The 25,020-nt window shown below is 41.0% G+C and overlaps 1 protein-coding gene across 1 annotated transcript; it reads right to left on the bottom strand.

Moving 5' to 3' along the window:
- Positions 1-19,738: 19,738 nt before the first annotated feature.
- On the bottom strand, positions 19,739-24,338 carry LOC307013662 (uncharacterized protein). Its single transcript, XM_079641138.1, has 4 exons — positions 22,586-24,338; positions 22,034-22,311; positions 21,577-21,911; positions 19,739-21,441 (listed from the first exon to the last, which is right to left on the bottom strand). Exons 1-4 carry the CDS (start codon positions 22,768-22,770, stop codon positions 20,632-20,634), a joined length of 1,608 nt encoding a protein of 535 aa, XP_079497264.1. The 5' UTR covers positions 22,771-24,338; the 3' UTR covers positions 19,739-20,631.
- Between the last annotated feature and the right edge of the window lie 682 nt (positions 24,339-25,020).

The raw sequence follows: 25,020 nt of genomic DNA, 5'->3' as shown, positions 1-25,020 counted from the left end.
CCGGCTAAGGCTTTAAGTTGGAGGTGTGGTGTGTTACGGGAGAGCAGCAGGCAGCAGCAATACCGTCATTGACACGCAGACGCAACCTTATGCTTAGTCAAATAAAGATTATTAGGATCTGCTGTTTAAGTTTATGTTAAATATTGTTTTCATATTTTGTTTATGTTTTACTGGAAATAAACCTTGAAAAGCAACCGAAACGTCCAGTGGATTGTGTACTGCGAGTCTGACACTGCTTCCGAGGTCCAAGCTCTACATGTGGCCAAGAACAAAAAACTTTTGAGGTGAAGGTTACAAGACAAACCTGTTGGGATTTTGGCCACTACTAAAAAACGGAACACATTTGTGTGTGCATTTAAAAACAAAAGTGTGAATCCTTCTGTGTGCATGTGTGTATTATGAGACTGTTCTGAGCCCATAGTCAGGGTTTCCGCTAGGATTTTTTCTCGCCGGCCAAACGTCCGGACGGAATTTATTTTACCGGACACATTTGAAACTTACCGGTCATGTTTCAATAATAATAGCAATTTTGTAGCAGAGTTTCCGTTAGCAGGTAATTACCGGACTAGGACCGGATATGCTGATGTTTAAAACTCAGTTAATGGGAGTCATTTTTATATTGCTTCAGTTATAATCGTAACAGATCGAAAAAAAAATCAATAAATGATTCCACAAACAACATAATTATTACATTCAAAGAAACTACTTGTCGTAGATTATTCAAAAGTTTAAATTAACTTTGAATAATAACACGGGAGAAACGGATCCTCTCTTTTCCTCTCTCCATCTCTCTCCTGACAGCCCATCAGTTTCTCATGTAGCGCGCTAAACAGTGGGCGGGGCTTCAGGTGATTATGCAGCAGCTGATCTGATCTCTCTCTCGCGTCAGGTTACACTTCACTCGCGTTTATGTCCATATCGATCAGATCCAGCTCTCCTGATCGGCCTTTATAGAGAGCACAGATCAAACTATTAAGAGTGAATATCAGCCGATAATGATCGGCGGCCAATTGATCGGGGCATCGGACATTTTGATCGGCAGGTTTTGAATTTACCGGTGTTTATTACATTTTACCAGCTAAAAACCGGTAATTACCGGCTAACAGAAACCCTGGTGTGTGTGTGTGTGGAGAGACACTGTGATGGGTCGTTGGAGCTATGTGTTACTCAAGGCATATGCTCGAACGGGAGCTGCCTGGACGCTGCAATCATGTTGCGCGCACTATCCGTGCGGAGTGTGCTGACTTTTCGTACAATGTCCCACTGTCTGGCTACCTGCATAAAGTCAAGTGCTCGGCGCAGTTGTCGGCGAAACGTCTCTCCTCTGTTTTCATTGAAGCAGCTCCTTATATCCGTTAGCGCAGCTAGCTAGCACCAGATGCTAACAACAACAATACACGTAAGGTGTGCGCGTTCTCTCTCTCGCGCCATACATTCACACAAGTAGTTATCTTCATGCCGCATCAATCTCATTAGTATGCATACAAAAGTGACAGGTCATACCTCCCCCAATTATGCAAATGAGCTAAGTCCCCCTCCTTTGTTCGAGGTGTGAGATCCCAAGTAGGTGTGATATCCAAAGTAGGTGTGAGATCCGTCGATAGGAGGGGGTGATGTGTATTCACAGGTGTGAAAAGCCCCCACTGTTGCGCCTTATGGTGTATAATAAAAAACAAAAATGCTGTTTCAATCACATTAGAATGCAAAAAAAGTGACAGGTGGCCCCGCCCCCAAGTGTGTGTGTGTGTGTGTGTGTGTGTGTGTGTGTGTGTGTGTGTGTGTGTGTGTGTGTGTGTGTGTGTGTGTGTGTGTGTGTGTGTGTGTGTGTGTGTGTGTGTGTGTGTGTGTGTGTGTGTGTGTGTGTGTGTGTGTGTGTGTGTGTGTGTGTGTGTGTGTGTGTGTGTGTGTGTGTGTGTGTGTGTGTGTGTGTGTGTGTGTGTGTGTGTGTGACGCTCTCCCCTAACCCCTGCTGTGGACCGGGGCTACATCAAATCTTATTTTAGCCCCTAAAGAAAAGCCCACTATAAACATAATAATTAAAAATAGTATTGATGTATGTTACCACTTTCCTTCTTCATCAGACAGCCCCTTTCTAACGGGAATCTAAGCTAACATCTACTCTCGTCTCAAAGCCTCCTTCCTTCTGCGGTGATGCAGGCAAATGCTGCCCCTCTCTACAATACTAAAGTCACCATACAAACGTTATTGTCCTATCTAAATTAGATTAAAGTTTTAATATGATTTGTGTTAATTAGATTACTAGCTATGAGGAAGTCTCTGTCTACATTGCAAGGATTAGACTGATGGTTGTAATTTGTTTGAGCCATTGACCTGGCTAAGGGTTTATAAGGATATCTAGTTTCTACAGCAAGAGAAAGGTGATGATGAACCACCCTGGCATTTCTTCTCTGCGTTTTCCTGACCTGGATCTGATCCTGAAAAACTCTGGTAAGTACTTCATATAATTATTAAATGTTGTATGTTGTGTGTTAAACAACCTCTGTGTATATATTGTATTTATTGTGTATTAGCACTATGATTCATAATGGTTTTTAAGTTTTGGGGAGACTTTAGTGGATGGGATGGAGTCTCACACAGTGTCTGTGAAGGTGTGTGTGTGTGTGTGTGTGTGTGTGTGTGTGTGTGTGTGTGTGTGTGTGTGTGTGTGTGTGTGTGTGTGGGGGGGGGGGGGGGGTGACTGTGTGAGCCTGGCCCTGCCCCCTCCTCCCCCCTTCCTGTCATCTTATCACTAGACAGAGGGCGGATGGAATTTAAAAACAGTTACCTTACACTTGTATTTTTTCTCTCTAAAACATAGTGTCTGTAAAGGTGGGGGAGACTGTCTCCCCCCTTCCTGCCATCTCTCTGTTCTGCTGATGTGTAAAATATACAAAATAACGTTTTATATACTTACTCTCTTGTTAAAAGGTGATGACGTTTGCAGCGTAAGCCAGCCATCAGTGTTCTAGTTTTAAGGTTTTGCATACCTCAAAATGTGTCTAAAAGTATCTTGGCAAGAGAAAAAAGCCAAAATCCGCCTAGGCCATTAAAAAGAAACCAAATTCCTTACAAAGTACTTCATATAACAGTGTTTCGATGAAGCAGTCTTGATAACTTGACCTTTTAGATGCTTTACTTTGATTTCTTTCATATTATTTTAACACAACGTTACTTTTTTCATATTTTTTCAACACCGCCCCCACGTCTATCTCCAGACTGAAATCACAGCTTTGAAAAAGTTCAGTCAGAGCAGCCAAAAAACTGTCCACGTTTTACAAATGAACAGACACAAATGCAGACTTGTCTACTTGGCAGTTGATTAAAGCAGATGTGTCCTTTTTCATCTCTCAAAAGGTTTGGGTCCTGTTAAACACTGGGTACAGAAATATATTCAATATACAGTCATTTGTACATAAAGATTTTTTAAGTTTTAAGCACTTATAAATATACATTTGATTGCATTTAAAGTGGCTGTAGACAACTTATCATAATGAAGTAGTTGATTGCACAAATTTGTAATGGATGTAGAATAAAGACGACATTAGCATTTAAATTGGCTCCCTATAAGACTCGCTTTCTCTATGAAATTAAGTCTGGCTCTGAGTAGTGTTCTCCCTTTCACAATAACAGCCCAAACATAATACTTTCTGAATCACTGCAGGAAGTATTGTGCTAAAATACAAATACAAATAGCTTACAGTAGCTCCCAAGTACTTGAAGAATTGGAAAACCGCAAGGACTGTGGAAACACCTGCTGGCAAAGTATTGTGGATGCAAATTATGCAAAGAGGAAGAAAAAACATTCTATCTAAAGCTAGATAACACAATCTACGTATTGACAGTATGAGTACAACAAAACCAGTATGCATGTTGATGCAAACGACGATGTTCAGTAAACGATCAATCTAAATCGAAGGATCCAATGTATTTTTTTAAATGGAGCAGAAATAGAACTAGTCTCCCAGTTCAAGTATCTTGAACAGGGAGTGTCATATTGGACTCGAACTTGACTTTTAAGAAACATATCAAGAAAGTATCCAATACCATTAAATTCAACTTGCAACATTTTAAACAAATTAGACCTTTTTCTTAACTGGCAATGCTGCAAAGTCATACCTCCACTGTATGATTCTATCCCTCATTGAATACTGTTTTACAAACTGGTCGTTTGCTTGTGCCACACACCTGAAACCCATAGAACAGCTGTTCAAGAGAGCTATCCAGGTGTTGGACAGAAAGCCACAGTCATACTACCACTGTACCGTCCTTGAAAATCACAATTTCTTGAGTTTTGACAATTTTAAGTCTTTTAAAAGTATGTGGTTTTAAAAAAATAATATTTACATGGGCTGGCCCCCCTCCCCTTGGGGGAATTCATCCACAGAAAAAACACTGGACGCAGCACTAGGTCAGAAACCAGAGGAGACTGTGAAGTCCACCACAGACGGACCACCTTTGGACAAAATGTCCTCTCCATTAAAGGCAGCTCATTGTGGAATAGCCCCCCAACTGAGATACGGGATTGTCCCACTCTCAATAGTTTTAAAGGTCAACTTAAAGAATGGTTGAGCAACAAACAGACGTGTAATCACTGCTAAATGCACTTTAACACAGGGGTATCTCCTCTTGCACTTTTATGTAGCGCTTTTATCTTATCTTGCACTTTATATATCATAGCTGCTACATTGTACTGCCATGTGGTAAATGATTGTATGCTGCTCATGCTCTTTCTGCATATCATGTATTTATTTTTGCTGTATATATAAATGTCATGTTCTTATATGCTGTATGTGACGGGACTACAGATGGAAATTAGCTCAAAGCTAAAATCCGGCTCATTTACACTTGTAAGCATTATTTTTGTTTTAAAGTGTTCATCAATGTGCACTACGTTGGCCCTGAAGAGAATTAAACATTAAAATATGTTATCGATGTCCCCATTCACAGTTTGTTTTGGGAATAATTGCGATGTTTTGGTAGCTCTTTGTTTTGGGAATAATTGCGATGTTTACTATGTTTTGGTTCTTCTTAACAAAACAGAATTTTTGTGTATGACAACTTTACAATGGGTAGAAAGTTAATTACTATTTTCTGAACAGATTTTCTTTAAGACTGTGACTCTTAACACACCATCCCCCCAGAGAGCCAGACATACTCATCCCCTTTTCAACGCCCCCCTGCAGCAGCTCAGGTGTGAAACCCCCATACAGAATGTCAGTCACTGTGTAAAATTTTATTTTCTTAAAAGACTGTGACTCTAAAAGGCAAGTTTGTGATTTTAATACTGTTTCGATGAAACAATGCAGTCTTGATAACTTGACTTGAGTAACATTTTCTAAATATATGTTTTTAGATGCTTTACTTTGATTTCTTTCATGTTATTTTAACACAATATTACTTTTTTCATATTTTTCAACATACTGTGGTATTTTGTTTTTGTCTTTCTCTCCTTTTTCCATTACATTTTTGAAAAACTACTTAGTGGTTTTTTAGCAAAAATAGAACATGCAACTAATACATTATACAATATTACGACTTTTTGCGATATTTTTCAACACAATATACTTTTACCTTTTTTTTTGTGGTTGTAGGGTTTCAAGATATTTTGCATGTCATGCATAAACACGGTGTCATCTTTTCTTGAAACTGACGTGCTGTCCGTTTTACAAACAAGTTATTTTTCTGCTTCTTCATCCTCTGAATTTTCCTCCCCCGTCCCTCTTCCTTCAGCCAGCACAACAACAACCAAGGTGGATCTGTGAAATGAAATACCTCTTCCCAAAGTTTGACTTCCCTATTGAGAGCATAGGGCAGTAGGGTCTAAACCAGGGGTCTTCAACGTTTTTCAGGCCAGGGACCCTCAAACTGATGGAGAGCTTGAGCAGGGACCCCCCTACTATATGTATGGCATACAATTGTGTTTTATATTAAACGGGGCCTAGTGCCGTGTATTAACATAGCTACTCTGTTATTATAAATTCAATACTAAGCTATTCAAATAATACACAGGTTAATATATTCATGTTTTTATTTTAAACATGTGCAAGGTACAGGGTGGCCGTGCCACTGCCATTTATAAACATACATCTTGAACACAATACAGAGCTATTAAAATAATTCACAGATTCAAGTTTTAACTTTAAAGAGCAACTTGCAGGTTAGAGACACCAGTCAATAAATGTGTAGGAAAATGATGAATACACTAGATTTTCAAAAAAATATACAGAAATATACACTACAGTGACATCTGGCGTCGTTTTGGTAAGACATTTTCACTTCCGCATAAAAAAACCTCCGCACGTGACCTCCCGCGTGTGACGTAACATGGGGGAGAGTGGCCGGTCTAACGTATGAATAAACATGGATCACAATGCCAGTTTTGACACAGAAGAGGTTGAAAATATATATTCAAATGCATATGATTATAATTATGAGCCTGCTAGGCGTCCAAGAGACCCAGGAGCAGCCAAGGATTAGAATAAATAACGGCCATCGGAGAGAAATTGAGCTGTGGTGTGAGGAGAACCAGTGGAGAACAGGGCAGCTGTCTTGGTGAGTGACCGGCGTTAGCTACAGAATGTTAGCTAACGTCACATCACAACATTGTGAAGTTAGCTATCATATATCAGGCTATAACTAAAGTAGTATTGATAATATAGTAACGTTACTGGCAGGACTGTTGATACTGATCCATAACAGAAACTAATGCGCAAGTATCAGCCGTATCTCGCGTTACCTAATGCAACTCCACACTACGGTGCTGTGTACCGGAGGGGAGACGCGAGATACGGCTGATACTTGACGATCTGGCGGAGAAAGGTTGTGGAGCAGAAGATAACGTCTTCTTCCTCAATTTCTCCATTCCCCATTTCATATGTTGGATTCATGTTAATGTGCATTTAAAGACATTTCAATTTGTGGGAAAAAAATGTTTGTAAAACATTTTAAAAAATGATAATTGTCTGATCAACCAAAGATTTCGTGACCCCCCTGCAGTACCTCTGCGGACCCCCTGGGGGTTGCGGACCCCTGTTGAAGACCTCTGGTCTAAACCGATTGGCCAGATATACTAACATGCAGAACGTACGGTATGGTTGAAAAAGACTAACCATTTATCCAGTTTAAGCTGTCTTTCAGATGTGACATCGCTAACTCGATAACTATTGATGTTTTGTGTGAAAAAATTAAAATGTAAATAGGAAATATTTTTTTTTAAAAAGTGTATTTTACATTTTAAAAACGGTTGTCTTCATTATAGCAAGGGGAGCGTGTCTGATACATGTGTATTACAGTCCTTCACATGCAATGTTGTCTTCATTATAACAAGGGGAAGGTAACAGGGAAGATGTATGATACATGTGTATTGAAACGTGCATACTATACTTCCACAGAAACACAGAAACACAGAAAACACTGAAACCACTGAAACACTGAAAAAACACAGAAACACTGAAACACCGACACACAGAAACACCGAAACACAGAGAAACAGAACCACGGAAACACAAAAACACAGAAAACACAGAAACACAGAAACACTGAAACACAGAAACACAAAAACACAGAAACACAGGAACACAAAAACACTGAAACACAGAAACACAAAAACACTGAAACACTTGTTCAGATAAATCTTTAACTGCAGACACTTATACTTTACATAAACCTGCCAGGATTAATTTAGTCCGAAAAACAGAGTGTTTGTACTTTACCCCCCGGTATCTTTGTTTCATTTTAAAAAGTCAGATTGTATAAGCCTCCCATCGACTTTTTAAAATACTGATGTGTTTATTCAAAAACCATAATAGCACACAAGCCGTTTTTTTTGTGTTTTCAGTGTTTTTGGTGTTTCTGTGTGTCGGTGTTTTAGTGTTTCTGTGTTTTTTTGTTTTTGTATTTCTGTGTTTTCTGTGTTTCTGTGTTTTTGTGTTTCTCTGTTTTTGTTTTTCTGTGGTTTTTGTTTTTCTGTGTTTTTGTGTTTCAGTGTTGTTGTGTTTTTGTGTTTCTGTGTTTTTGTGTTTTTGTGTTTTAGTGTTTCTGTGTTTTTGTGTTTTCTGTGTTTCTGTGTTTCTGTGTTTCAGTGTTTCTGTGTTTGTGTTTTTTGTGTTTCTGTGTTTTTGTGTTTTTGTGTTTCTGTGTTTCCGTGTTTCTGTGGTTCTGTGTCTCTTTGTTTCGGTGTTTCTGTGTATTGGTGTTTCAGTGTTTTTGTGTTTTTGTATTTCTGGGTTTTTGTGTTTCTCTTTTTTTGTGTTTTTGTGTTTCTGTGTTTCAGTGTTTTTGTGTTTCTGGGTTTTCTGTGTTTCTGTGTTTTTGTGTTTCTGTGTTTTCTGTGTTTCTGTGTTTCTTTGTTTTTGTGTTTCTGTGTTTCAGTGTTTTTGTTTTTCTGTGTTTCTGTGTTTTCTGTGTTTCTGTGTTTCCGTGTTTCTGTGGTTCTGTGTCTCTGTGTTTCGGTGTTTCTGTGTGTCGGTGTTTCAGTGTTTCTGTGTTTTTTCAGTGTTTCAGTGGTTTCAGTGTTTTCTGTGTTTCTGTGTTTCCGTGTTTCTGTGTTTTTGTGGGGGTATAATATGCACGTTTCAATACACATGTCTCATACATCTTCCCTGTTACCCTCCCCTTGTTATAATGAAGACAACAGTGCATGTGAAGGACTGTAATACACATGTATCAGACACGCTCCCCTTGCTATAATGAAGACAACAGTTTTTAAAATGTAAAAAACACTTTTGTTTTTATTTCCTATTTACATTTAAAATGTTTCACACACAAAATTAATAGTTATACTGTTTGTAACATCCCCAGGACCGTTTCCAGCTTAGAATTCCCCGGATTACTGGAAATATCATGATGGAGTTTTTTCACTTCAGTCAAAATATTCATGTGTATGCGTTTTTGACACAAAGATGCATTACATCTACAAACAGAGCATAAAATGAGAGCACATTATACACTTTTGATGTTTGTTTCATTTCTTCGTTAATGTTACAGAATGTTTCGGAAAATGAAGATTCCAGGACCACTTTAAATGTTTCGTTTACAATCGTTTCCCAATGACCAAGAATAGTACTGCCAGAACGAACGATATCCAAAATGTCTTCTAGTTTACAAACTTCAGCCATTCTGTTTACACGGGGGTCACTATTCACTCTGTTTTCAATCGTCCTCATCACCACACTTATTAAAAGGGTATTGACTACATTCTGATCAATATATACCGAGCGTTTTGCATAGTAGTTCCCCATTTTTATTTTACTTTAAAGAAAAAGTCAATGTATCGAAAAAGAAAGAATCCACAACCACAAAAAAAAAGTATATTGTGTTGAAAATATCGCAAAAAGTCGTAATATTGTATAATGTATTAGTTGCATGTTGTATTTTGCTAAAAACCACTATGTAGTTTTTCAAAAATATAATGGAAAAAGGAGAGAAAGACAAAAACAAAATATTGAGAGTTTTTTCACCAGTATAATGTCACTCGCTGTTTGACTCTTTTTTTTAAAAGTTATTTTTCATCTATCATTTTCAACCAAGCAGCAAGAGGTCGAATTTAAGAATAAGTAATAGCTTGTCACGATTTTACGGGAAATAGTCAGAGCGCGATTTCACATCTTAAAGACAGCTTGAACTGGATAAGTGGTTAGTCTTTTTCAACCATACCGTACGTTCTGCATGTTAGTATATCTGGCCAATCGGTTTAGAGCAGGGGTTCTCAAAGTTTTGATGAGTGAGGGCCAATTTAGGTACCCAATATTGGATTGAGGGCCGCCCAAGAAAAAACGGAACACAAAATTCCAAAACAAATCTTTTCTTTATTGCACACACACACACACACACACACACACACACACACACACACACACACACACACACACACACACACACACACACACACACACACACACACACACACACACACACACACAGAGAGTATTGCGCTGGAGTTAGTGATATGCTGTGGATGTCCTGTCTTATCAGCAGGGCCCTGTTTCAGAACCAATTCCAGCTACTCAAGCACCACAGGATAGTCTCTGCAAGACAAATACAGAGAGACAGAGAGGGGGGAGGGAGAGAAAGAGACTTTTAAAATAGAAGCTTACCAAAGACCACAATAACACAGTATTCATCATCATCATTGTTATTATTATTGTTGTTGTATTTGTAACACAAATCGGCTATTATTGCCTGTCATCAACATACCTTTTCCTACTTTGAATGGGATTTATGGTGCTGTCGTCTGTTGGCTACTATTCCTTTGATGTCCGGTTCCATCTCCGTTGTTTCTATACGAAGGACAGCATGTAGATGGGCATCCGTCAGCCTGGATCTCAGCTGGGATTTGTTGATGGCCATGGTGGAGAAGGTTTTCTCACAAATGTATGTGTTTCCGAACAGAGAGGCCATTCTGATGGCATGTTGGCGAAGTGCAGGGTACGTAGATGGGGAAAGTCCTTTGTAGAACTCGATGAGATTCTTGTCTCGATATGCTGCTCTGGCCTCAGAGCTCTCCTGCAGGTCGATGAGCTCGAGCTGCATTTCTGCAGGCTCTTCTTCGGGTGCACATATGAAGGGATCTTGGAATAGGTTGAATGACTTCTCGTGGTCACTGAAGTCCGAGAAGCGGTGGTGGAATTCCTCTTGGAGTTTTTCCATGAGGTTGTGGTTCTTGTCTGAACACAGGTGATGTAAAACGTCACATTCACCTGCGAGCACCTTGCAGGCGGGGAAATGGGTTAGATCCCCCTCTCTGAGCTGTCCCTGCACTAGTTGAAGTTTTCGCTGAAAAGCTTTGACGCTTTCAAACAATGTGGAAATGAGCTTCCCATGGCCCTGCAGCTTCACATTGAGATCGCTGAGAAAGGTGTTCAGGTCAACAAGGAACGCTAGGTCAAAAAGCCATTCAGTGTCACTTAACTGTGGCAGATCTTGTCCTTTTGATTGCATGAACTCAGCGATTTCTTTCCTCAAATTAAAAAAACGCTTCAGTGTGGCACCTCTGCTCAGCCACCTGACAGCAGTGAAGTATATGACGTCACCAAATTCAGCCTCTGATTGCACCAAAAAAGTTTTGAATTGACGGTGATTCAGACCTCTGGACTTTATGAAATTCACTGTCTTGACAACAATGTCCATGACATGTTTCATTTCAAGCGTATGAGCAGCAAGGGCTTCTTAGTGAATTATGCAGTGATATTTGATTAGGTTCTCACCTCCGTTATTGGCCACTTTGTCGCTGAGCAAAGAGACAGCGCCCGCCTTTCTCCCGACCATGGCTGGCGCTCCATCTGTTGTGACACCGACCATGGATGTCAGCTCCACATTGTATGCATTGAGACTACGACACACAGCATCACAAATGTCGATTCCCCTTGTTCTGTCTTTGATACTCTCCATGCTTAGCAGTTCCTCGCCTATTTCAAAGTCCTCCGTGACCGTTCGAATGAAAATCAGCAGTTGTGCAGTATCAGAAATGTCTGTACTCTCATCCAGTGCTATAGAAAAGGACCCCTTGCCAAGGCCTTCCACACGTAGTCCCAATTGCTCTTTGAGATCATTGGCCAGATCTTCGATTCGACACTGTGTCATTCGATAAACTTATGTCACGGAACTTTGACTTTTGTTCAGGGCATACAATGTCAGCCACTTTCAAAATGCAGTCTCGCACAAATTCTCCATCACTGAACGGCTTGCTCCGCCTGGCAATTTCGTGAGCTACCACATAGCTAGCCTGTGTTACAGCTTCACCGGATTTTGCAAGATTTGTGAAAACTGACTGCTGGGCAGTTAAACCTCTTTGAAGTTGTTCAAGTTTAGTTCTGCGCTCCTTGCCCATGAACTTGTCATACATTTTATGATTGGTATCATAATGGCGTTTTATGTTATACTCCTTGAGCATTGCATTCACCTGCTTGCAGATGAGGCATATCACTTTATCCGACCCCTGAGGTAAAACGAAGTAAGCGTTGCTCCATTTCTCCTGGAACTTCCTTTTCTCCTCACTGACAAAACGTTTTTTACGCGACGGCCCTGGCTCCTCCATCTCGCTTACACAACGAAAACTTCCAACAAATTTTGTTTCCGCTGTTCACGTGAACACTTTGCCGCCTTTGGGACGTGCATCCAATCAGGGAGTGAGTTTGGGGATGCTCGCGCTGGGGGTATTCAGTGGAAATAACAGTGTGCCTGAGTGTGGACGTTGGGAGAGACAGCTTGTTGTTTTATTATTGTATAACCGGACTTTTGTGTGCGTTCATATACTTAACCACACACGCAAACACACACACTCTTTCTCTGCCGTTACATAGCAGACACTACTTTATCTGTCAAGTTGTCTCCGATGCCACCACAACTTCCTGTCAAACACGTTATCTCGCCTTCAAAATAAAAGCATGCAAACGGAACTGGAAGTTAACCTAAATTAAATCCAAAATACACATAAAACTACAACGAAGTCAACAAAAACAATGCAACATCTCCTTCAGTCTCAGAGGACACAAAGTTGGGTTATCTACAGACAGTGACTCGCTAAAATCGCTAGCTAACTTTCTGATAACTTACAACAGATTTTCCGCTTAACTGCAACTCGCGAGATTTGCGAGATTTGCGAGATTCAGGTTACCAAATAAGGAGTGAGAGTGACGCGTAGAGGAACCGGAAGCTGCGCTAGCCTCCGGTGGCTACCATAATGCTATCATTTAGTTTCTCCGATTTTTGCACAAAAATGGATTGATGGACCATCAATAATTTTACTGTACTTGGGGTTTAACAGGTTAACTATCGCGGGCCGCCAGAAACATTTCCGAGGGCCGCCATTGGCCCGCGGGCCGCACTTTGAGAACCCCTGGTTTAGACCCTACTGCCCTATGCTTTCAATAGGGAAGTCACACTTTGGGAAGAGGTGTTTCATTTCACAGAACCACCTTGGTTGTTGTTGTGCTGGCTGAAGGAAGAGGGACGGGGGAGGAAAATTCTGAGGATGAAGAAGCAGAAAAATAACTTGTTTGTAAAACGGACAGCACGTCAGTTTCAAGAAAAGATGACACCGTGTTTATGCATGACATGCAAAATATCTTGAAGCCCCACAACCACAAAAAAAAAAAGGGACAAGTATATTGTGTTGAAAAATATCGCAAAAAGTCGTAATATTGTATAATGTATTAGTTACATGTTGTATTTTTGCTAAAAATCACTATGTAGTTTTTCAAAAATATAATGGAAAAAGGAGAGAAAGACAAAAACAAAAATATCACAGTATGTTGAAAAATATGAAAAAAGTAATGTTGTGTTAAAATAACATGAAAGAAAGAAATCAATCAATCAATGTTTATTTATATAGCCCAATATCACAAATGTTACATTTGTCTCAGTGGACTTCAAAGTAAAGCATCTAAAAAATATATATTTAGAAAAGTAATGTTGGTCAATTCAAGTTATCAAGACTGCATTGTTTCATCGAAACAGTGTTAAAATCACAAACTTGCCTTTTAGAGTCACAGTCTTTTAAGAAAATAAAAGTTTTACACAGTGACTGACATTCTGTATGGGGCTTTCACACCTGAGCTGCTACAGGGGGGCGTTGAAAAGGGGATGAGTATGTCTGGCTCTCTGGGGGGATGGTGTGTTAAGAGTCACAGTCTTAAAGAAAATCTGTTCAGAAAATAGTACTTAACTTTCTACCCGTTGTAAAGTTGTCATACACAAAATTCTGTTTTGTTAAGAGCTACCAAAACATAGTAAACATCGCAATTATTCCCAAAACAAAGAGCTACCAAAACATCGCAATTATTCCCAAAACAAACTGGGAATGGGGACATCGATAACATATTTTAATGTTTAATTTTCTTCAGGGCCAACGTAGTGCACATTGATGAACACTTTAAAACAAAAATAATGCTTACAAGTGTAAATGAGCCGGATTTTAGCTTTGAGCTAATTTCCATCTGTAGTCCCGTCACATACAGCATATAAGAACATGACATTTATATATACAGCAAAAATAAATACATGATATGCAGAAAGAGCATGAGCAGCATACAAGCATTTACCACATGGCAGTACAATGTAGCAGCTATGATATATAAAGTGCAAGATAAGATAAAAGCGCTACATAAAAGTGCAAGAGGACATACCCCTGTGTTAAAGTGCATTTATTTAGCTGTGATTACACGTCTGTTTGTTGCTCAATCATTCTTTAAGTTGACCTTTAAAACTATTGAGAAAAAAAGGTTGATGATATTCGCTCTTCTTTTTCTGACTCACCTTTACTCACCGCTGGGTCACCAGACCCACCTTTCACCCACACACGGACCTCCTTCTCCCCTCTCTCTCCAATTGAGGTTCTTACCCTCATTACCTCTGCCCGTCCTACCACCTGTCCTCTGGACCCTATCCCCTCAAACCTCCTTCAGACTATCGCTCCTGATATTCTACCGTTTCTCACCCATTTCATCAACACTTCTCTAACTTCTGGTCACTTTCCAAACAGTCTCAAGGAGGCAAGAATAAACCCTCTCCTAAAGAAACCCACTCTCAACCCGTCTGATGTTATAAACTACAGGCCTGTCTCTCTCCTCCCGTTCCTGTCAAAAACACTTGAACGCGCTGTCTTTAAACAACTCTCCTGTTATCTCCATCAGAACAACCTTCTGGATCCGCACCAGTCTGGTTTCAAGGCAGGTCACTCAACAGAAACTGCTCTCCTTGCTGTCTCTGACAAACTGCACACTGCTAAAGCAGCCTCCCTCTCCTCTGTCATCATCCTTCTGGACCTGTCTGCTGCATTCGACACGGTGAACCATCAGATCCTCCTTCACACTCTCCAAGAACTTGGAGTTTCAGGCTCTGCACTTTCCCTCCTCACCTCATACCTCAAAGACCGCACCTACAGGGTTACTTGGAGAGGGTCCGAGTCCGACCCTTGTCAATTAACTACAGGGGTCCCTCAGGGCTCTGTTCTTGGTCCCCTCCTCTTCTCCTTGTACACAAACTCGCTCGGGTCTGTCATTAGCCCGCATGGTTTTTCATACCACTGCTATGCTGACGACACCCAACTAATTCTGTCCTTTCCCCGCTGAGAGACCCAGGTCGTCGCACGCATCTCTGCTTGCCTAGCAGACATCTCTCGGTGGATGTCTGCTAATCACCTCAAGCTCAACCTTGACAAGACTGAACTGCTTTTCCTTCCGGGAAAAGATTGTCCCACTCTTGACCTAACAATCAACATCGGCACCTCTGTTGTTTCCCTGAATCAGACTGCAAGGAATCTGGGTGTGGTCCTAGATAACAAACTGTCCTTCACTGCAAACATTGCTGCAACAACCCGCTGCTGCAGATACACGCTTTACAACATCAGGAGGATACGTCCCCAGCTGACCCAGACATCAGCGCAGGTTCTGGTCCAGGCCCTCGTCATCTCACGCCTAGACTACTGCAACTCCCTCCTGGCTAGTCTACCTGCATGTGCCATCCGACCTCTGCAGCTCATCCAGAATGCAGCGGCTCGTCTGGTCTTCAACCTTCCTAAATTCTCCCACACCACACCACTCCTCCGCTCCCTTCACTGGCTTCCAGTAACTGCTAGAATCCACTTCAAGACACTGGTACTTGCGTACCATGCTGCGAATGGATCTGGCCCGTCCTACATCCAGGACATGGTTAAACCGTACACCCCAGCACGTGCATCAGCCAAACAGCTCGCTGCACCTGCACTGCGAGGGGGACCCAAGTTCCCGTCAGCAAAAACACGTGGGTTTGCTATCCTGGCTCCAAAATGGTGGAATGAGCTCTCCATTGAAATCAGGACAGCAGAAAGCTTACACATCTTCCGGCGCAAACTGAAAACTCAACTCTTTAGACTCCACTTCGAGCGATTGAATTACTAACAAAGCACTTATATACTAATAAAGGGCTGGCTTTCTAAAGCCAGTTGAGTAGCACTTGAAATGTTTGGCTCTATGAAACCTGATGTACTTATATGATTCTGTTTTCTTCAAGGTTGTATCTTCCTGGTCGAATGCACTTATTGTAAGTCGCTTTGGATAAAAGCGTTAGCTAAATGCAATGCAATGTAATGTAATGTAATGGGACAATCCCGTATCTCAGTTGGGGGGCTATTCCACAATGAGCTGCCTTTATTGGAGAGGACATTTTGTCCAAAGGTGGTCCGTCTGTGGTGGACTTCACAGTCTCCTCTGGTTTCTGACCTAGTGCTGCGTCAAGTATGATTTCTGTGGATGAATTCCCCTAAGGGGAGGGGGTCCAGCCCATGTAAATATTATTTAAAAAAAAACACATACTTTTAAAAGACTTAAAATTGTCAAAACTCAAGAAATTGTGATTTTGAAGGATGGTACAGTGTTGGTATGACTGTGGCTTTCACCTGGATAGCTCTCTTGAACAGCTGTTCTATGGGTTTCAGATGTGTGGCACAAGCAAACGACCAGTTTGTAAAACAGTATTCAATGTGGGATAGAATCATACAGTGGAGGTATGACTTTGCAGCATTGACAGTTAAGAAAAGGTCTAATTTGTTTAAAATGTTGCAAGTTGAATTGAATGGTATTGGATACTTTCTTGATATGTTTCTTAAAAGTCAAGTTCGAGTCCAATATGACACTCCCTGTTCAAGATACTTGAACTGGGAGACTAGTTCTATTTCTGCTCCATTTAAAAATACATTGGATCCTTCGATTTTGATTGATCGTTTACTGAACATCGTCGTTTGCATCAACATGCAGACTGTTTTTGTTGTACTCATACTGTCAATACGTAGATTGTGTTATCTAGCTTTAGATAGAATGTTTTTTCTTCCTCTTTGCATAATTTGCATCCGCAATCCTTTGCCAGTAGGTGTTTCCACAGTCCTTGCGGTTTTCCAATTGTTCAAGTACTTGGGAGCTACTGTAAGCTATTTGTATTTGTATTTTAGCACAATACTTCCTGCAGTGATTCAGAAAGTATTGTGTTTGGGCTTTTATTGTGAAAGGGAGAACACTACTCATAGCCAGACATAATTAAATAGAGAAAGCGAGTCTTATAGGGAGCCAATTTAAATGCTAATGTCGTCTTTATTCTACATCCATTACAAATTTGTGCAATCAACTACTTCATTATGATAAGTCGTCTACAGCCACTTTAAATGCAATCAAATGTATATTTCTAAGTGCTTACAACTTAAAAAATCTTTACGTACAAATGACTGTATATTGAATATATTTCTGTACCCAGTGTTGAACAGGACCCAAACCTTTTGAGAGATGAAAAAGGACAAATCTGCTTTAATCAACTGCCAAGTAGTCAAGTCTGCATTTGTGTCTGTTCATTTGTAAAACTTGGACAGTTTTTTGGCTGCTCTGACTGCACTTTTTCAAAGCTGTGATTTGAGTCTGGAGATAGACGTGGGGGCGATGTTGAAAAAATTATGAAAAAAGTAACGTTGTGTTAAAATAACATGAAAGAAATCAAAGTAAAGAATCTAAAAGGTCAAGTTATTAAGACTGCATTGTTTCATCGAAACAGTGTTATATGAAGTACTTTGTAAGGAATTCGGTTTCTTTTTAATGGCCTAGGCGGATTTTGGCTTTTTTCTCTTGCCAAGATACTTTTAGACACACTTTGAGGTATGCAAAACCTTAAAACTAGAACACTGATGGCTGGCTTATGCTGCAAACTTCATCACCTTTTAACAACAAGTATATAAAACGTTATCTTGTATATTTGACACATCAGCAGAAACAGAGAGATGGCAGGAAGGGGGGAGACGGTCTCCTCCACAAGGGTAAGGTAACTGTTTTTAAATTCCATCCCCCCTCTGTCTAGTGATAAGATGGAAGGAAGGGGGGAGGAGGGGGCAGGGCCAGGCTCACACAATCACCCCCCCCCCACACACACACACACACACACACACACACACACACACACACACACACACACACACACACACACACACACACACACACACACACACACACACACACACACACACACACCTTCACAGACACTGTGTGAGACTCCATCCCATCCACTAAAGTACTTCAACATTAGTTAACAGTCTCCCCAAAACTTAAAAACCCTTATGAATCATAGTGCTAATACACAATAAATACAATATATACATAGAGGTTGTTTAACACACAACATACAACATTTAATAATTATATGAAGTACTTACCAGAGTTTTTCAGGATCAGATCCAGGTCAGGAAAACGCAGAGAAGAAATGCCAGGGTGGTTCATCATCACCTTTCTCTTGCTGTAGAAACTAGATATCCTTATAAAGCCTTAGCCAGGTCAATGGCTCAAAAAAAATTACAACCATCAGTCTAATCCTTGCAATGTAGACAGAGACTTCCTCATAGCTAGTGAACTAATTAACACAAATCATATTAAAACCTTAATCTAATTTAGATAGGACAATAACGTTTGTATGGTGACTTTAGTATAGTAGAGAGGGGCAGCATTTGCCTGCATCACCGCAGAAGGAAGGAGGCTTTGAGACGAGAGTAGATGTTAGCTTAGTTTCCCGTTAGAAAGGGGCTGTCTGATGAAGAAGGAAAGTTGTAACATACATCAATACTATTTTTAATTATTATGTTTATGGTGGGCTTTTCTTTAGGGGCTAAAATAAGATTTGATGTAGCCCCGGTCCACAGCAGGGGTTAGGGGAGAGCGTCACAGACAAACACACACACACACACACACACACACACACACACACACACACACACACACACACACACACACAACCCACACAAACACACACACACACACACACATACACACACACACACACACACGCACACACACGCACACACACACACACGCACACACACACTTGATTGAAACAGCATTTTCTTAATTTTGTTTTATTATACACTATAAGGCGCAACAGTGGGGGCTTTTCACACCTGTGAATACACATAACCCCCTCCTATCGACGGATCTCACACCTACTTTGGATATCACACCTACTTGGGATCTCACACCTCAAACAAAGGGAGGCGGGACTTAGCTCATTTGCATAATTGGGGGAGGTGTGACCTGTCACTTTTGTATGCATGCTAATGAGATTGATGCGGCATGAATATAACTACTCACACACCCTCCCGGTCCTCCCAGAGGCCAGTCCAGGCCTGCCGGTGATCGTGGAAGTGTGGTCTGCCGTAAGCGGGCGGCAGGAGCGGGGCTGTCAGCATCAGCTTGTAGATGGTATTTTAAACTTGATGCACTCTGAAACTACGGGGCGGCCGAGGACAAAAAATAATCGCATCCAAATAATTAGTGGCGTTAATCTTTTTTTGCGTTAACGCGTTATAAAAAACATGTCTATGAAGTGTATTGCTCAAAAATGCCCAACAGATCACCCATTCTAGCCATGGCTCATATCCCTCTATTTCACTTCCTGTTTCAAAAGTGCTGATTTTGGGTATAAAGCTTTTACCCGGGACCCGGCAACTACTGTCTAAACTAAATACTGCCGTGATGAAACGCCATATCATGGATTATCAAGGATTATTTCTGAAACAGTATGGAGCTCAAATGCTTTCTCTCTACCCAGTTATACCACAAGGTGAGTTCCTTTTTATATCCGGCTTCTTCACACACATGCTCTCCAGTACAGGTTAGCTCTGAGTGTTAGCGATGCTAATGTAAACACCGACCATATTGCGTCCCTAACAGTCGGGCATTGTTTCTGATAGCAACTTTTTGATAGTGCCGTGGGTCCGCATTTCCGATATGTGACCTGCTCTATCATTTTCAGTCACATTGACCCTGAAACACATTTTGAGTTTGATACACTGTTGGAAAGATGAGATTCTTAGCTTTCTAATGATATCAATATTGTTTTTGTCCTCCAAATATTAAGCAAAATACGTCACTTTACATAATGAATGTCATCGAACCATGATTTTGAGAAAAAGGCCTTCAAAGTTTGCAGTACTTTCTTAGGTATTTATTCAAATGAACCATACCATAAAACGAATTCATCTAGAGCTGTTTGCACAAAAACACACACACACACACACACACACACACACACACACACACACACACACACACACACACACACACACACACACACACACACACACACAATATACTGTTCTCTTGTTGTCACTTTCATACATCAATACATGGAACAAAGGCACTCACATACACATGCACGCCGTACCAACGTGCACTCCCGTACACTCCCGAACTCACGTGCACGTTCATCAATTTATGTATGTATTTTGGTCATGTTTGAGCACATGCTTATGCGCACACATCTATTCCCATGTACATGGCCATGTGCACACCCAGACCACATGCACACCCGTACTCACGTGCACGCCCGTACTCACGTGCACACCCACACCCACGTGCAGAATCATCAATATACAATTTTTATGAAAAACACTATGAATAAATACTTAAATGAACTGATTGCATGTTAACCTCTAACAACATTAGAATAATTTGGCACAAAAGCTAATTTAGAGAAAGAAGCAAGCAACAGAACAGATAAATATACTACACAATATAAAAATAGCAAACAATCAACAGAGTAGCTAACAGTACTTAAAACCAATTTGAAATATATATTTACAGCATTTATAGAAGAATGACATAGTGTTGATGTATTATGCACTCTCACTCATTAAGGATGAGGTGTTAAGGGTTTGGGGCAGGTGATGTCTTTGGTTTCCTCAGTGCAGAACTCTCTGATCTTCTCAAAAAGATACCACTGCCGTTTTTCATCAAGCCCAGGGGGAGTCAGTTCAGTGGGACGTGCCTCCTGGTCAGTAAAGCACCCTGTGCGTAGCAGCTTGAAGGATTCTTCTTCTTTACGTTCAAACTCCTTGGCGTAGACCACTCCAGGCTCGGCACTGGTGAAGCGTAGGTGATGGTACCTCTTGATACCTGGAAGCGGTCTGAAGCTGGGGGCAAGGAAGTTGTGCCAGTCGTCTGTTTTGACGAAGGTCTCCCCTGACTCATTGCCAACCAGCTGGGGGATGTTGACTCCAGTGACGGTACTGGACCTGACAGCCTGGCTGATGTCCTTCAGGCAGGACACTGGTGTGCGGCGGAACTGCTGCTTAAACAGGCCAAAGCACCAGTCAGGTGCAAATTTGGTGTGGCCAGCAATAAGAAAGTTGAGGGAGATATCTTCATGGAGTCCCACCATGCACCGCCAAGCAAGGTACCAGAGGAGGTATCTGTTTTTGTTCTGACCAGAGCAGTTGTCACAGTGCAGGTGAACATGTTTCTCCCCAAGCCCATACTGAGAGAAGAAGTGGTGGAGGTAGGCAATGACAGCATTGGAACCCTTGCTGCTGCAATGAGCCTCATCTATGAGGTAGTTTACCTGCTGAGGAACACCTTCACAGCAGACACCAAACAGTCCACACTTCCTGGGAACCATAAAGTAAATGGGCCCGGGCTGGAGAGGGTCACTGGGGTAGTGAACCTGTAACACCAGACCAACAGATGAATTAACTAATGAGTGATCTATACTCTAATTCTAAAAATGTGTGAATATTCATATTGTTACATTCCAAACATTCTGGATTATCACAGCATTCATCACATTCACACACCTCACCTGCTGTGCATAGTCAAAGCTGTAGTGGATGGTGATGTCTCTGCTACAGGGTTGGTTGGGTCCTAATTTGACACCCAGCTCTCTAGCTGTTTCTTTACAGCTGGCGACCATCTCCTGGTAAGCCTGACGCTCCACCCCCACGGTGCGGAGGTGTTCTTCCTGCTTCCTGAGCTTCGCTGACTTGACACAGTCGGGAAAGTTGGAGCTGCGGTAGATGGCAATGTTGTTTTTCTGACAGAACCAACATAGGTCTGTCATCGGCCTCCCAATAATGACACTGGGAGTCAGCTCCTTCCACAGCTTCCTAAATGTGCTGTTGCCAGCAGCACGGTGACCTGGAAAGGTGATTAAAGACAAAGATAGCATTGTTAGATTACTCATCATTAGTTTTCCATTGAGGTTTCCTCGTGTAAAAAACCCCCAAAAAAACAAGATTAAAATATAAGAAAATACCCACCCTTCTCCTGCATCTGAACCTTGTATTTCCGCCACACAGAGGACTTGGTCTCAGTTGTTGGTAGAACACTGATGTCCGTCCTCTTAAACCCTGGAATCCGTCCAGGAAGTGGCATGGCAAAGACATCTGCAAAGTTGGTAATGAACCGTACAATTCGCTGGATGTCTTCAAAGGACAACACCCTTTTGGTCACCACACGACCACCACGTCTTATCCTTGAGGCCAAGCCATGTTCCTTGAAGAACTTGATGATACCTGTCAGCTTGTCTTGAGAAATTCTGGAATGGTTTAAAACATCAGTCTTTGATTGTTTTTTATGGCTTTCTTTAATGTATGCATTGTAGTATATACATTGTCGTTGTATTTTTTCATTATGTAAAAGCATGTATATATATATATATATTTATTTATTTATGTATTACTATTGCTGTAAATTCTGCTTCTATTCAGTTATTGTCAAACTCAGTTCAACTCATGCATGGCTTATTACCACTTCATTTGAAAATAGTAACACTACCAAAAGTGAAGTAGCCTTTTCAAAATCAAACTCACCCATGTAGAAACTTGAAAGTCTCCCGGCAGATTTTGTGCCCATCTAAGAAATAGGACGTTCTCTGCTGTTTCCGCTCCTTTTGGTGTCCTCTCTTTGCACAAGCGGTCTCTTTGGAGAGGTTTATGTTGGAGATTATCTTTCCAAGTAGCACCAAATGCTTTTCACCTGGAAAATCATATAACATTGCATAATGTGTTGTGTCAATCACTCATCACACACAACTTAAATCTTTAACGTGTAACAGAACACACAGGCCCACCCCCCACACATTGCCTATAGTATTATGTTAAACACACTCCCATACACACATATTCTATCTATTATAAAGGGTAATAATAAGTACAGGCTAGTCTGGCAGTGACTCCAGAGTAAACTGCTCTCACATGAGATAATACATTTGTAGCTGCCTATCTCTGCAAATCTTTAGATAATTAGGCTGGGGCCACATGTGATTTAAGGGGTAGCCAAAAAAATATGTCTCCCCATGTGGATAAAATGTAGGGTTGAAACATTTATGAAAATGTTCACCACAATAATTTTTCAATGAGTATTAGCCAACTTTAAGTTGTAGGTGGTTATGTGAGCATTATTTTAATTGTTGTTATGTTTTTAACACTAACCCATACTCACACACACATCGTTACCACAGTCAAAGGTATTTAAATAATATAACGTTATAACGTTACTTACCATTAGTCATTTCATTCATTTGGTCTCATCTCTTGACCATCTCCTCAGGGGTGTAACGGGTGTAACAGGGAACTCCATCATTAAATGTACAGCTACACCTGTAGTCACGGGCCCTCTCAATCTCTTGAGCGCTGTCCTCTCTCACATAATGCCGTACGGACTGAAGTGTCTCAGCCACCGGGTCGTTCAGCAGTGGTTGTTCCTCTGTGGTGTCCTCATCCTCTTCAGCATCCGTGGTCTGAGGGCTGCTGTCAGTGTCAGGGCTGTCTGACTCTAAATCGGAGCCGGATAACGGGGAAACTTCAACCGGTGCCGTCAAAAAGTAATCAGTGATCAGCTGAACCCATTGCTCATCAGAGGCTGTCCCTCTCACAATGTTGGAGTTCAACAGTCTTGCGATTTGATCTTCTCTGGAATCCATCGATCTGATTAGCGGCTAATAAATTGTCAAAGTACGGAGGAAAAATATTTTCGTTTTACTGGGTGAAGGTCGCGAGGAATAATGTTGGTTTATATAGTGTGTGTGTGTGTGTGTTTGTGTATTTTGCGTTTGTGTGTATTGTGTTGGTTTCCCGGGGAAAACCCTCACAAGAAACACCGGCTGTTGTTATGCCAGCTGTGACGTTACGTTACTCCGTTCTCCGCTCGTAATGATGCCTTTACAAGCTTCAAAGTTGTATTTATCATCTGAATTTGGCAAAACAAGTTTAATATTCTGAAAGCCAAGACTTTGTTTATTTGAAATCAGATGAAAATAAACTATCACGGACTCTGCCGTGTTATTTATGATTACTATACGCTTTTCATTCATAATGTCAGCCGGAGGGAGGGGGGGCAGCGCTGCGGAAGAGCAGCGTGAGAGCTGTCATCTTCCCATTACAAGCTTCAAACATGTATTTATCGTTTGATTTTGGAAATAAAAGTTTCAGATTCTGAAAGCCAAGACGTTGTTTATTTGAAATCAAACAAAACACCAAAACCCCGAAAAACTAGTTTTTTACTCAAATCCACGTTTATTTTGAAATGAGCCGTTGCGACTTCCGACTGATTTCGATAGAGCGGGTCACATATTAGGTCATATCGGACGCAAATCTGGATCAGCTCCGTTGTACCCCCGTTTTTAGAGATGTGGGTTAGGGAGGAAAAGAGAGGGTTTTATTTTTCTGACGCTGCGTGAGTTCCCTGACTCCCTGGGACACATATTTATGTATTAAAGACATCAAAAAGTGCATTTTGCATGATAGGTCCCCTTTAAGTTCAAAGAATCACAAACCTGCTTAAACTGTGAAGATGTATCACTCAACCAGTCCCAATTTAAATCACCCAATAATATGATTTCAGGAGAAAACGTAGACAACAATTCAGTAAGGCGAGTAGTTGCATCAATGATGGCCGATGGAGGCCTATAACAGACAATAACAGTGAGAGGAGCATTTGCTATAGTTATTTGGACTGCTAGCAACTCAAATTGCCTTGGAATTGAAATTGAATGAAGGACAAAGCACTGTAGTTTCTCAGCAGTGTATATTGCAACGCCACCATCCGCTCTGAATACATTATATCCATCAATGTGAATAACAGTGTCAGTGACAGACGGTTTTAACCAGGTTTCAGAAACTACAACAATGACAGGCTTAGCATCTAAAAACCAGGTCTTGAAAACATCTCATTTGGGCACTAGGCTCCTGGCATTAACATGCAGAAAACCCAATCCTTGAGTTGGCAAATTATGTGAGGAAGCAGA

This window comes from Notothenia rossii, assembly GCF_949606895.1.
Source record: "Notothenia rossii genome assembly, chromosome: 7".
Classification (NCBI taxonomy): domain Eukaryota; kingdom Metazoa; phylum Chordata; class Actinopteri; order Perciformes; family Nototheniidae; genus Notothenia; species Notothenia rossii.
This window is presented reverse-complemented; position numbering and strand designations above follow the sequence as displayed.